General features: G+C 36.4%; 1 protein-coding gene across 2 annotated transcripts in view; it reads left to right on the top strand.

The window, feature by feature from the left end:
• Window positions 1-15,278, top strand: part of LOC127551861 (heparan-alpha-glucosaminide N-acetyltransferase-like) — a 428,410-nt gene that overhangs the window by 36,212 nt on the left and 376,920 nt on the right. For both annotated transcript variants that reach the window (XM_051981996.1, XM_051981995.1), the window contains exon 4: window positions 5,026-5,153. In XM_051981996.1, the coding sequence (XP_051837956.1) occupies window positions 5,026-5,153 (128 nt within the window). The remainder of the gene's footprint in view (window positions 1-5,025; window positions 5,154-15,278) is intronic.

Genomic DNA, 15,278 nt, shown 5'->3' with positions numbered 1-15,278 from the left:
GAGGTGGACTCCTGTGACTAAATGGAAGCTGGAGATAGAACATCAATTTCAGGGGTGACTACTTGAGCTTCTTAGTCTGGTTGGAAAGCAAATGTAGGAGAAGGAATAGTTTATGGACTAAAACTTTGGGAAACCTTAAATCATGAATCAAGCATTTAAGTGTTTACCATGTACCAAATAGCCAAAAAACATGAGTGCTTACTATATACCATTAAAGCTAAGTAGTGCCATAGTGCACAGAGTCTGGAATCAAGAAGACTCATCTTCTTGAGTTCAAATCTGGTCTCAGATACTTACTAGCTGTGTGACCCTGAATAAGTCACTTAATTCTGTTTATTTCAGTTCTTCATCTGTAAAATGAGCTGGAAAATGTTCTTCATCTGTAAAATGGCAAATCATTTCAGTATTTTTGCCAAGAAAACACCAAATGGATACCTCTGAAAAAGTGACCTCTGAAAAAGGATACAAAAAAGGCAGAAATAGCCCTGCCTTCTACAGAAAGTGAAATTTGAGCTGAGTCTTAATATTAAGGAGGAATTTTAAGAGGCAGAGGTAAGGAGGAAGAGCATTCCAGGCATGGAGGGTATTGTTCCAGTTAGTTCAAAGGCACAGAGATGGAAAAGGAACAGTATGGAGGTATGTAAATCTGTAATAAAGTATAAGAAAGCTCTGGAATTTTAGGACAACTCAGTTTGTCTCAAAGGTCAAACAAAGGAAGTGAAAGTGGAAGGAGGCATTATTGTTTATTGAGTAGGTGAGTGACTGGTAGGAAATCACCATACCTACTTGGAAAATCACTTTGGTACTTGGTTTTCCAGGATTGATTGAAGTGGGGAAAGACTTGAAAAGAGGAAGTAAAAACTTTAAGTATAGATAGCTTCAAAAACTTTTTTTTCAATCCATAAGCATTCATTTTTTTTCTTATTTCCCCTTTACTGTAAAAAAAGTAAAAAAAAATCATTTTACAATTATGTATAGGAAATCAATGCAAATTCCCACATTGTTCATATTCAAAAATGCATTTCTCATTCTTCACCTTGAATATGTTCTGTTTCTGTCAAAATGATGGGTAGCATGACTGGATCCACTGAAATTTTCGTGGTTTGTTGTATTGATCAGAGTTCCCATGGCTTTCAAAGCCATTTATCTGTCTTTACAATACTGTTATTACAGTATACATATGTTTTCTTGGTTCTGCTCACTTCACTCCAATTCACGTTATATAAGTCTTTCCAACTTTCTCTGAAGTCAATTCTATTGTAATTTCTTACAATGCAATAATATTTAATTTGTTCAGCCATCCTCCATGTAATGGATTCCCCTTTAGTTTCTAGTTCTTTGTCACTACAAAAAAAAACTTCTATAAATAATGTGTGTGTGTGTGTGTATGTGTGTGTGTGTATTTGCCAGATGAGTTATTTTTCTTTTTCTTGATCTTTTTTGCAATATAAGCCTAATAGGGTAATACAAGTCAATGGGAAACACACAGTTTAGTCACTTTGGAGGCATAGTTCCAAAAAGCTTCCCAGAATGGCAGAACCACTTCACAACTCCAACAGTTCTGTGCATTTATGTGTCTCTTCTCTCACAGATCCACCAACATTAGTCCTTTCCTTTTTATGTCATATTTATCAGTCTGATGGGTGTGAGGTCAGATCTCAGAGTTACTTTAATTTGCATCTATCAGTAATTTTCAGGCATTTTTTTCCGTGTGGCCATTTAAGAGTTTGCTTTCTTTGGAAAACTTACTGTTTATGTACTTTGACCAAGTAGAGAATGGCTTTTAGATAGTATTTTCAAGCAGTTTACTGAAGGGGAGGAGATAAGCTAGTACATAGCAAAAGGATTTTTTTTTTTTTTTAAGGAAAGACATGAAAGTATTTGTGGGCAGTAGGAAGGTAACCAGGGGATGTGGACAGATTAAAGATTTGCTCTCTCTCTTTTGATGTGGTGTGTGTGTGTGTTCCCTAAATTTCATTCTTTCCCTATTTATTGGCTTCTTTTCTGATGCCTGGAAGACAGGATGGCTGCATTGATTGGGTTAAGGGTTTTTTATTGTTGTTGTTAAGATGGGAAGGACCAGAACATGATCATAATGTGAAGAGGGAAGATAGTAAAACAATCTAGATTAGCTGAATGGCTCTAGAAATGGCCATGCATGTTTATCAATGGTAGATTAAAAAAAAAATGCCATCCTGTTCTCAGGGACCTCAATATCATTTGTAAGAATGAAGGGGCTGTTGGGGGTATTTTCCAGGTAAATTTAGCATGCTCTTAGATTCACTTCTCTACTTTATCTGCTGGGGATCTTTCATATGTAGCAGGTTGCAGTCCCTGGGGGAAACAGACAAACAAACAAAAAAATCTCTTAGTATTAAGAGATATTTAGTCTTCAGAGAAATAATCCACAAAGAAGTAAAGAATTCAAAATGCAGAATGACATTATGTTTTTGGACATGGCCAATGCATGAATTAGTTTTGGTTAATTATGCGAGGGTTTTGCTGTTCTCTTTTTCTAATGAGGAGGGGAGATGGAAAGGAGAAAAAATAAATGCTTTTTGATTGAAAAAATTTGAAATTTTTTAAAAGGCTAAACTAGGACTGAACACCCTTGAGTCAAATGGGTTTAGGTGGGGTTCAGAGTTAGGGGCAGGGGCTGCTTTAGGTGTAGGGTTACTTTAGAGTCCATGTTAGGGATAGAAATGGGCAATGCATAATGCCAGAGCTAAAAATGGTTTTTGAAACCACATAGCATAATTCCTTGAATGGAATGAGACTTAATAATAAAAGCTTGTTGAGATACTGGACTCATATAAGGTTAATATCTTCTTTCAAGGCTCACCCCAGTGGCACTTCCTCCTAGAAGCATTTCCTGATCCTTCTGTTATAAATGGCTTCTTCCTTTTCACATTTTTTGAATTTATGTTTTTCAATTATTTAGTAGAATAAAAACTTTCTGAAGGCAAAGAATTGTTTTTCTTTTTGTCCTTGTATCCTCAGTGCTGCTTATCATGCTGTCTTTTGTTTATAAGAACCTAATTAATAAATGTCTATTGAATTGTAGTGAATGAGAAAAGGAAAAACAGGATGAACTTCAGGAAGAGCTGGAGAATAGGATTGAGAGCACAAGAAAAGGGAATAGGCAAGGAGAAATATCTCTTCCTCAGAGACTGCAGTAAAGAGATACTGAATGTAGATGCAGAGGGATTTTATGTGCCGAGTAGGGGGAGTTGAAGGGACTCATAATGGATTGTCCTTGAATTTTCCCATTAAAGCAAGGGTAGGGCCATCTGGTGAGAGAGAGTGATGGGGGCTTGAAAAGAGAGAAAGTTAGGAAAAGCGGTTAGTAAGCTGTGATTCAGAGCAGAGCAAGATTGAAGGATCACTGGAAGCAGTGGGGCTAGCCTAGCATTCATTGCCCAAGGTGATTTCAGCGCTCAATTTGTCCCTGTCTTTGCTTCCTTTTCCTAATGATCCCATTTATTTCCAGCAGCTCCATTTCCTCCTCCAGCTTTTGTGGTGTTGATTTGATTTTGGCCTCAGGATAGTTAGGAGACCAAAATTCTGTTTCCCCAATTGGAAAGGGTAGAGGCCTAATGGATAAATTGCCTCCTGTTTTTCCTTGCTTTCAGATGACTCAGGCAAGTTAAAGGTGGCTTCTGTTTTCCTTCTCATTTGTCTTTTACCTCTTTGGCCATATCAACATACTTCAGTCCCACTGAGAGAACAATCAGCTAGAGAGAGCAGCGTGGTGTAGAGAAGATTGGTAAGAGGTAGAAAACCAAGGTACTGTTTCTTAGCTTAGCTCTATAATCTTCTGTTTCCTGGATAAGACATGTAAAATGGGTACAGTAATATCTAGCCCGCTTATTTAACAAGACTATCGAATGAAGAAGCTCCATGGTATAATAGGAAACATGTAACCAGAGCACAAACACCTAAGCAATAAAGCCAGGCTTCTGAAGGAAGCACTCTTGAAATATCTACTTCTGAAGAATCAAGGCCAGAAAGAAAAGGACATAGAATGTTTGGGGTATTGTTTTGTTAGGAGAAATGCGGAAGTGAATTTGTAATCATTGCTGCGGCTATTTACGCTGCTATTGTTGAGTCATTTTCAGGTGTGATCAAAATTTCATGGCCCCATTTGGGGATTTTCTTGGCAGAAATATTGGAATGGTTTGTCATTGCCTTCTTCAACTCATTTTACCGACAAGGAAACTGTGGCCTTTAGGGTTAAGTGATTTGCCCAGGGTCACACAGCTAGAAAGTGTCTGAGGCTGAATTTGAAGTCTGGAAGAAGCATTTTCCTAATCTCAAACCCAGCAGGGGGCCACTTCACAATCGCTAATTTGGAATTATTATACCTGAATGTTAAAGTAATTAGCATTACCATTTAGTAGCCATGGATGAACTTGGACCAGTTAGTCTGAGATTCCATTCTCCCTAATAAATTAGCATTATCCCATAGTGGAGTGGGCTGTCTAAGGAAATTTAGAAGCCATAAATCTGCCTTATTGAATCAAGGGAATATAGTAGAGATAAGTATTTGGAAGAATTTGAAACAGGTTACTTTGGAAGCCCCTTCTAGTTCCTGTGGTTCTACAATTTCTCCACAGGCACAGATATTGATATAACTTAGAGAATTTGAGTAGTAACCACCAGAGCAATCAATTAAGAGATAACTAGTAACCTTGTAGTGGGCAGTTTCAGTAGAGTGTTGGGGACTGGAAGCAGGTAATAAGAGGTTGACACTTTGTCATAAGGAAGGAGAGGCAGGAAGTGTAGATTCCCCTTTCTAAGAGTTTAATATCATGAACTGAAGGAGAGAAATGAATGATATTTCCAAAAAAGTTCAATGAGATTTTTTTTCCTTTCTTTTTAAGCAGTAGCCAGAGTAATTTCAGATTCTGTTGAAGAAAGGAGGCTACCATTTTTGCTCACCCAAATTTAGTTACTACATGTGATGAATGCACAAGTTGAGTGTTCAAATGAGAAATATACTTATTTAATTTTTTTCATACACAGCTGGAGTGAGTTTTATAGAGATCATGGCTGGTATTCAGTGTCTGTCCAGCCTTGGCCTCCAGGACAGAACAAGAGTGGATTGTTTTGTATCTTCAGAAAGGACCGTGACCCTCAGAACAGCTATATCCGTGAGTAACATGCTTCATCTGTGGCCTTTGGTAATAATGATCAGTCATTTTATGAATTAGAATTCTTAGCTCTTTCAAATTTGTTTTTCTTTACAAATTTTTTTGTTTGTTTTTGTTTTGTTATTTATTTATTTATTTTACTGTATACATGATTTTTCTGGTTTTGCTTACTTTACTTTGCATCTCTTTCATGAGTCATCCCAGATTTCTCTGAAATGATCCCTTTCACTATTTCTTGCAGTGTAGCCATTTTCCATCACATTCACAATTTGTTTAGTCATTCTTCAGTTGATGGAAACTTGCATAATATCCGATTCTTTGCTACAACAAAAAAGTTAACTATAAATAGTTTAATACGTGTTGGGATCTTTTCTTCTTTCTATAATCTGTGGTATAAGTCTAGTTAGTCATGATTGGTGAACCATGTATAGTTTTTGTGACTTTGTGGTCATAGTTCGAAATTGCTTTTCAGAATGACTAGAGCAAGTACAGCTCTACCAAAAGTATATCAATATTCCTGTTTTCCCCATAGTTCTTCCAATAATTACAATTTTTCACTATTGTCATTTTTATCAGCCTAATGAATGTGAAACAACTTCAGAATTACTTGAATTTCCACTTCTCTAGTTATTTGTGATTTTCAATATTTTTCATGTTATTGATAATTTGGATTTGTCCCTTTGAGGACCGTTTGTTTGTATCCTATAATCATTAATTTACTGAGAAACAGTGCTTGTTATTATTTGAATCAATTATTATAAAAAGTACCGATACTGTGTATATTTTATATCACTAGTAGTTCCCATATGGCACACTTCCCTAATGTCGTAAGACTCTTTAGTATAATAATAATAATAAAAAGTTGAGCAAAAAGAAAATAACAGGCAGGAATTCTTCTGCCAATTGGAACATGCTATTTACAAAAGAAAAGCATCATAGTATAATGGGTAGAAGGCTGGTCTCATGGCCAGGAAGAATTGGCTTTAAATCCTACCTTTGGTACAAGAATTTATCACAAGCTTGCTATGTGCTGGGCACTATGTTAAGCACTTACAATTATTTCCTTTGATACTTAAAACAATCCTTGGAGATGGCCTTATTATTATCCTCATTTTACAATTGAGGAATCTGAGATAGGCATGAGTTGAGCGACTTGCCCAGGGTCACATAGCTAGTAAGTATCTGAGGTCATTTTGAACTCCGGTCTTCCAGAATCCAATACCAGTACTCTATCCCTTGTACCACTTACCTGCCTCTGGCTGGTCCAGACTCTGGCAATCAGACCCTTTCAGTCAATGTACTAGGCATATTTCTAAGTTCTTGTAAGAGAATATTCATTGGTTAAGGGTCTGTTTTCAAATGGGAATTCTCTATACCAAGGAAAACACAGGTAGTCCCTATTCTATATGATGGAAGCTTTTAAAAACAAGATAGCCATATAGCGAGTGAAGGGTCAGAAACCTTTGAATATTGGAGAACCAAAGTTCTGTTGTGTTGTTTTTTTTTTCTATTTTTCAGTGTGACATGTGCTAACCCATCTTTGTTGGTTGATTGTTAGTTTTCCAATATACTTCCTAGTTAAAAGTAAGCTCCATGAAGGCAGGGAATCTTGTTTGTTTGATGTCAAGTGAGGTAATATTCATGAAGCACTTAGTATAGTATCAATCAGACAGTAAGTGCTTAACAAATGCCTATTTGTTAAGGGAGCAATCACCTAGTGGCTGCTGGGGATCTAATTCTGACCAGCAGAATGAATCCCTTCAAATATGAGAGGATGATAACAATACAGGGAGACTGAGAGGCAGGTGCATTCCTTGATCTGTCTCCTCTTCCCTCTTGCCTCCAACTTATTTCATTCCCAATCCACAAACAACATCTGTGTCAGTAAAGGCTGCTTTGCAACTCCTTCAGGGGTGAAAAGGCTCTAGGAGAATTGACCTGTTCCTTAACAGGTGATAATTAATAAATAAATAATTAGTTAATAAATGCTTAAATCAGATTGGATTTTGTTTCATGAATTTGTTATACATTTATATCATAGTATACCTAATTCATAATCATATCATTTAGGGATCAGTTGAAGGGAAAATGAATGATTTTAGCTTGAATATTGAGACCAGAAGAGAGAAGCATTGGGAAGGACATTATTGCTATCTTAATATATCTTTGATTGTCTCGTGGGAGAAAGAAAATATATTGTTCTTGTATTGCCCCAGAAGGCAGAAATAAAGCTAGCAGGTAAAAGTTCCAGGAAAATATATTTTGCCTTAATGTAAAGAATCATTCCAACCTCCTACTGATTTAGAAATTTCTGACCTACTTGTCATTCCCTATTCATTGTTTCCTGTTTACAAAGGTATAGAAGTAGGAGATGGATAGAAAATTGGAACTATTTTTTTCATTGAAGTAAAATAAATTTCCTTGGAACTTTCCCCCCACTAGGTCAACTGACATAGAAAATATTCCTGAATAAGTAGGATATTGGAATATATGACCCCTATAGTCCCTTCCAATTTTCTGATTCTTATAATGAAAATTACACTAGATTTGGGGTCAGATGCTTTTTGATGGAGTCTCACAATCTCTCATTAAAATCTGTACAACTACATCCAGAGTTTCAATTTTCTCAACTGTACAATGTGAATATTATTACCTGTCTCACAAGATTATTGAGAGGATCAAATGAAGTAAAATGTAGAAAGTACCACACAAAGCAGATGATGTCATTATTATCCTTTCCAACTTAGGAATTGCAAAGGACATATTTTCCTATTTTTCTCACAACATCTAGCACAATGCTAAGCACAAAATAAGCATCTATTCAATTAAATTATAATCAAAACCCATTCTCCCTGGGAGCCTAAAGAACTTGAGATGAATTGCTATTCCAGGCTCTGAGTGCCAGTCATAAGAAAATCTTTGTAATCATCCATTTTGAGTGATCTATAGAAGTCTAGCTTATTTCAGTCTATTGATTTTTCCCTCATTTAGCTAGACAGTTCATGATCAGCAGAAGGAAGGGCCTGAAGGATGAGCTGGACTTGGTAAAAGAAAATAGTGGTTGAATTGCCTTCACTGATAAGGTTATTATTTAAACATCCTACTCTGTGGGGGAGTGGGTGGAAACTAGCACAACAGAAGAAATATGACTTCAATCATAGCTAACTCAAAAACAAAAAGGACAAAATTAAGATAAAATCAGAAAATGTTAGAGTTGGAAGAGATCTTAGTTTAAGGATTCTTAGTTTGGGATCCATGGATGAATTTCCGAGAGTCACTAAACTTGGTTGGCCAAAAATATATCTTTATTTCAATAAAATTGGTTTCTTTTATAATTCTATGCATTTAAAACACATTATTATGAGGAGTCCACAGACTTCACTGGACTGACAGTAGGGTTCAAAGGTTGAGAGCTGCTGCTTTTTAGTTCAATGTTCTTCTTTTGCAGATAAGGAAACTGATATTGAAGATATACAAGATGTTAACTTTATATTTATGATGAATTATGAGCCATCAGCAGGAAGTGATAAAATTTGAAAGGCTCTGTTGGATAGACTAGGGAACTTGTTGGCACATTTAGTCTGTTCCCAGCTCAGTGGTTCTCCAGGAATTTGGTATTTAGGGACGGGCCTAGGACCACAGAGACTATCTTAGTAATAGATAGCATATATATAGTGCTATAAGGTGAAAGAAAACAAAAAGCAAGCAAAGTATAAAGGGCAGGAACTCTGGCCCTTTACACAAAGAACAACAAAAAAGGTGAAAATATTATATTGTGACCCACACAGTTCCCATAGCCCTCTCTCTGGAAGTAGATGGCTCTCTCCATAACAAGTCCATTGGATTGAATCACCTGAATCACCTCATTGTGAAAAGAGTCAAATTCATTACAATTGATCAGAACATAATTTTTTTAAATAAATGCTTTTTCTTTTCAAAATCTATGCATGGATAATCTGTTAACATTCACCCTTGAAAAACCTTGTGTTCCAAATTTTCCCTTTCTTTCCCCCCATGCTCTCCCTAGATGGCAAATAATCCAACATGTGTTAAACATAATCTTGTTGTTGCTGTGTATTATATTCTCTAGGTTCTACTTACTTTACTTAGCATCAGTTCATGTAAGTCTCTCCAGGCCTCTCTGAATCATCCTATTGATCATTTCTTATAGAACAATGATAGTCTATTTCATTCACATACCATAACTTATTCAGCCATTCTCCAACTGATGGACATCCACTCACTTTCCAGTTCTTTGCCACTATAAAAAGGGCTGCTTTTTCCCTTTTTCATGATTTCTTAGGGATACAGGCATAGTAGAGATACTGCTGCATGAAAGGATATGCACACTTTGATAGCTTTGGGAGCATAGTTCGAAATTGCTCTCCAGAATGGTTGGATCAATTCACAACTCCACCAACAATATATTAATGCCCCAGGTTGCCCATATCCTCTCCAACAATTATCATTATCTTTTTCTGTCATCTTATCCAAATATGAAAGATATTACAGCAAACTTTACAAATATTATCTCATTTTAGCTTCATAACTCTGAGAGGTGGATGCTGTTATTACTATCCCTATTTAATGGAAATAGAGGCAGAAGGAGGTTAAGCATTTTGCCCCCAGGGTCATTCAGCCATCCAATAGTAAGTATTTAAAGTCACATTTGGACTCGGGTCTTCATGATACTAAGTCCAGAGCTTTGTATATTATGGAATTCCCTTGCTGCCTTCTTGGCACTGGGGATAAAAACTAAATGTTAGCATAATTTTTGTGAAGATTGACTCTTTTTAAAAAATTTATTAAAAAAAAAAACAGAATAAGAAAAAAGAAAAACAGAAAAGGAATACAAAACAAAATAAAACAAAACAAAACGGAACCTTGTGATGTGCCCAGCAGAACATCAGGGAGAATACAAAATATTACAACAAATTACTAGTTCAAGAAAGTGTATTTATATTAGTAGAAGAAATTATGTTCATGACTGTTCATCTTTTCTTTACTCCTTTGTAAATTGTTCTTTTGTTCTCTGCTACATGCCTTGTTTACTTTATTCTTTTTTTCTCCCTTTCATTCCCCGCTCCAAAGCAGGCTATAATTAAGAAATGATATATTTATGTATACATATGTGGATACATACATACACACATGCACACACATATCTTTTCTATCCCTACTGACTCTCTGCTTTAATTCTTCTCCTTGACTTGCTATTACTTAACCTCTCCCCACACATGGATCTTACTCTTTGCTTCCTTCACCGTCTATTACCCCTCCCACCAGTGTTTTTATAGATTTTGGAGGGTCCTATACTCTTCATGGTATATATTTGGTGTTGCTTATTTAATACATTGCCAATGTGAGTAGGTTTCAGAACTACAAGCTTTCCTTCTCTCTACTACCTGTGTGTCTTCCTCTGCATTTCATTTGTAAAACATAATTACTATTTTAACTTTAACTCGTTCCCAAACTTTCTTTTGAACTACCCTATTGTTGTTGTCAATCTTTAACATATTACACATATGTATATCTATATTGCCCATGTTAAAAAAAATAAACAATTTGTCCATGTTGAGTTCCTTGAAACTGATCTTTGATATTGGCTCTTATAATTTTCCATTAAGTATGGATTTGGTTGTTAGAAAATCCTGAAAATCCACAGATTCACTAAATATTTTTTTCATTTAATATTATAAATTGTTTTTGCTGGATGTGACATTTTTGGCCACAGATTTAGTTCTTTTGATAGTTGGTAGATATGTTTCCAGGACCAGTGGTCTTTTATAGTGGCTGCTGATAGGTCCTGTACAATTCTAGTTGTAGGTCCACCACATTTGGATTGTTTTTTCCTTGTTTCTTGCAAAATTTTCTCTTTGATTTTGGGGTTTCGGAATTTAACAGATTGCTTTTGTTTTGAGAGAGTGACTGAGTTCTGGAGTTGGAGAGAGGATGACCTGAGTGATTTCATAAAGGGAAGAACACTCACAATTGAAAAGGGAGTCAAAAAATAAAGAAGGGATACCTTGATTGAACCTTGAAGGGAGCAAGAGATTCCAAGGTAGCTTTCTAGATAAAGAGACCTAGGAAACAGATTGGGTTTAGTGTGAAGTTGAAACCCTCTGGATTCGGAGGACAATACAGGGAATATATTCATACAGTAATAAATTCTGTATGAATATACCGAAGACAGGGAAGGAGCGTGACATTTTTTTTAAAGCTTATTTTTATGTCATGTGATGTTAAGACTTGGTGGGTGGGTGGGAGATATTCCAAGGAAGAAAGGAAGATTGGGGAGGGGGACAAAAGAGGGAAGTTAAATGAATGTTTACTGGCAACTGGCCATTAAATACATTTTCCCCTAACTACTTCAGTCCTCAGTAATCTCTCCGTCCTTTAGAATCATAAGCATTTATTGTTTGTCCCACTTGTCTGACACTTGGCACAGACTGCTGCATGATATTTCCTGTCTAATTATTTAACTTTCAGATGTACAAGCTTTATGGCCCAAGCTAGCTTATAGCCTTAAGAAAAGGAAGAGAAAGAAGAATGAATTTCAAGTCCTGTATTTGCTATTAGCTATGTGACTTTGAATAATCCTTTTACTTTTCTGAACCTTGATTTCTTCATCCATAAAATGGATCTAAAAACCTTGTACAATTTCACTCACAAGATGGTGGTGAGAATAAATTGAGGTAATGCATATCAAAGAGCTTCAAAAGTGCTCTGAAAATGTGTTATTATTACTTTACTTGATTTATCAAGAGTTTATTATGGGCTGTTTTCTACTGGGCACTGTATTAGTTGTTAAGGTACAAAAACAGAAAACAGTCCCTGCTTTTAAAGAGCTTACCTTCTACTAGTTGTATGTATATGGCATGCACACAGAAAAATAAATACAAGATAATTTATGGAGGGGAGTAAGAGCCAACAATTACAACTATCAAGGAAGTCTTTAAGTAAAAAGTGACATTTAATCTGAGGCTTTGAAGGAAGCTAAAAAGTAGGGGTGAGGAAGGAGTAAGGCATGGAGGCAGAATTGTTCAGTTCAGAGGTTGGTGAGTTTGGCTGGAGCAAGGGTGTGAAGGTGAAATAATCCTGGAAAGGGAGTCTGACACCCTAGTAGCCTGTTTGCTGAGTCCTTCCCACAAGGTCAGTGTTCCTGTGTATTTATCCCTATGATTAATGCAGTCCATAGTAAACAATGATCAAGAAATACTTGAATGAATTAGATGAACGGAAGGTGGTACAGTGGGTAACTTGATTTGTTTTGAGGCAAGAAAAACCAAGCTCAAATCCAGCCTTAGATACTTACTAGCTGTGTAGTCCTAGGGAAGTCACTTAACCTTTCTTTGCCTCAGCTATAAAATGCAGATAATAATAGTACCTACCTCTCAGGGTTGTTCTGAGGATCAAGTGAGTTCATATTTGTAAAGTACTTATTAGCACAGTGCCTGACACATAGAAGGTGCTGTATAAACACTAGCTATTGTGATGATGATGATGATGATAATGATATTGATGAGCCATCTCTAACATTTCTTGAGGTTGATCTTCTACTTTCTCCGCCTTCCAGGAATAGTGCCTATCCCGCCCTTCCTTCACCCTTCTCATGCCTTTGAGGTGGTCATGGAGGCTTATGGGCAATCAGGGTTGAGGAGGCAGGGCTGAATCTGGAACCCTGGGGTCCTCTGTGGTCAAGATTACTTCAAGGACCCAGGCTCCCGTTTGGGGGAAAGCAGATGAGCACTGCTGATTTTCTCCAGGGCCTTTGTGTATGAGTCAGCCTACGGAAGTTGCATTCATTTATTTTAATTTAAACAGGACCAATCTCATCTTGGAAAGTATCATTGCAGGCTCTGTGCCTCTCTTTCATTTTGGCTTTATATTCTGGAGAAGGAGGGGGATGGCAGCATATTGAATTAAATGTTTGAAGCATTTTCCTCTCATTGTCTTTTTTTCTTAAGGGGAAGCAATGGGGGAAATTTACTAGCTTGTCAGTAAAGCCATTCCTCATCCACAGTCCAGAAAGGAAAAGAAAGAGAGCATAAATTCATAGACAAAGGCTCAGGAAAGGAATAAATCATTTAGAAAACATTTCCTCGAGAAATCATTGAAGCCTTACACTATCATTTTCTTTCTGGGTTCTCCTGTCAAATACATCTTCCAAACATGAAACAGGATCATAATTTTCTTTTTTACTTTCTTTATTATTCTTCCAGCTGTTCACTAGCATCTGGATAATTGTAGTATTGAGCTAAGGCAGGATGAGATTGCATTGGAGATGAGTCAAAGGGGATAGGGTAGTTGGTTCCTGATTATTTGAGGGCTGGCCATGTAGTTGGTAAATTATTTGGCATCTTTGTCTCTCTTTAGGACATTTCTTGCTAATTCTTGAGGAGAATAACTTAAGGCAGAGAGATGAGTTAGAACTCAAATCAAGAGCCAATAATTAAACATTTTTTTCCTCCTAAAACAAAAACAGTTGAGGAGTTGTTGCTACCATTCTACCAGGGAGATGATGGACAGTCTCACCAGTAGAAGGGGGATCTGTGTGTGGGGTGGAAGGCCGGCAAAAGAAGCGGTACCATGTGATGGAACCCAGGAACATAATTTGAGAACTAAAGAGAATTTTAGAAACTATTAAGTTTAATATCTTCTTTTTACAAATGAGGAAAGTAGAGTCATAGAGTATTAACTGATTTTTTTTCAATATCACACAACTCAGGATTTGAGGTCTTATTGATTTCTGTCCTACCATGACAGCTCAAGGAGTGGTGGCTATGCTATAATGGTCATGGGTAGAAACAGTCATTGTAACTGGGAGTAAACATGCTGTTTTGGATCTCCAGACTTTGGAAAGTCATATTTGCTCTAGGCAATTTGCTCTATGTTAGTTATGATTCTGAGTGTTGCCATTTATTTGTAAACCTGGTAAGAGATTTGATGGTGAAAAAAACATATTTTTGAGTCAATTGAATGCTTTGAGTTAACACAGTAGGGCTAATTATCAGTTCTCTACTACTTCAAATAATTAAAAACTGGTTGCTTCTGCATGTATACACACACACACACACACACAGACACACACACTTCATGAACACTGCTCTTTTTGACAATTCTGATATGAGGCTGATAGGAGGCACCACTCAGGTGCCCAGGTAGTAGAGCCTTAGTAAGTTAGTTCATTCCAGATAAGAAAGAGAGAAGACATTGAGGATGAAAGAGAGAGAAAGTATATCAAAAGACAATTGAAAGAGAAAAAAGAAAGATGTAGCCAATTAAGTTTTTTTCCTATAGAAATGCAGCAAGAATAATATTAGCATGCACTTAGATAACACTTTACAGTCACAAACACATAGTCATCTCATTTGTGCCTTATAATACCAAGTCCTATGATATAGGTAATACAAGGGATATTATCCTTCATTTATGGCTGACAAGACTGGGACTTCAGTTAGACATGCCATTTTGGTTATACATGGAGCATGAACTGAAGACATCTGTTTCCAAGTCGAGAATTAACTTTTTATTAAAGCAATGTATTTTGTTGTTCTTATTCAGTCATATCTGGCTCATTGTGACCCCATTTGGTGTTTTCTTGGCAAAGATCCTGGAATGATTTGCCTTTTCCTTCTCCGGCTCATTTTTCATATGGAGAAACTGAGGCAAACAGGATTACATGATTTGCCCAGGGTCACAAGCTAATGAGTGTCTGAGGCCAGATTTGAATCCAGGAAGATATGTTTTCTTGATTTCAGGATTGGTGCTCTGTTCATCGTGTTACCTAGTTGCTCTAAAAAACAGTGTCTAAATGTTATTAAGAACTATCCACATTTACATGTTGCAATTAAGAGAGAATACCATTATAAAAATTTTCTAAAGAAATAATAAACATAGACAGATAAGTAGCATCTTCTTTCTAATGTGAATTATTGTTAATCACTACTTTCTTTGTATCTGATTCTTTTTTTAGGTAGAGGCAAAACTTTGAATTAGAAGGATTCCACTTACTGTGGTTGTCACTTACCTATTGTGCTGGTTAGAAACACTGAAAAGGATCTTATTAAAACAAAGACATTGTCTCCCACTATTAGTATTAAAATCCTATCTAAAAACTCTTTC

Source organism: Antechinus flavipes, chromosome 2 (assembly GCF_016432865.1).
Source record: "Antechinus flavipes isolate AdamAnt ecotype Samford, QLD, Australia chromosome 2, AdamAnt_v2, whole genome shotgun sequence".
In the NCBI taxonomy this organism is placed as follows: domain Eukaryota; kingdom Metazoa; phylum Chordata; class Mammalia; order Dasyuromorphia; family Dasyuridae; genus Antechinus; species Antechinus flavipes.
Note: the sequence above shows the minus strand (reverse complement) of the source record. Positions and strands in the feature narration are given on the sequence as shown.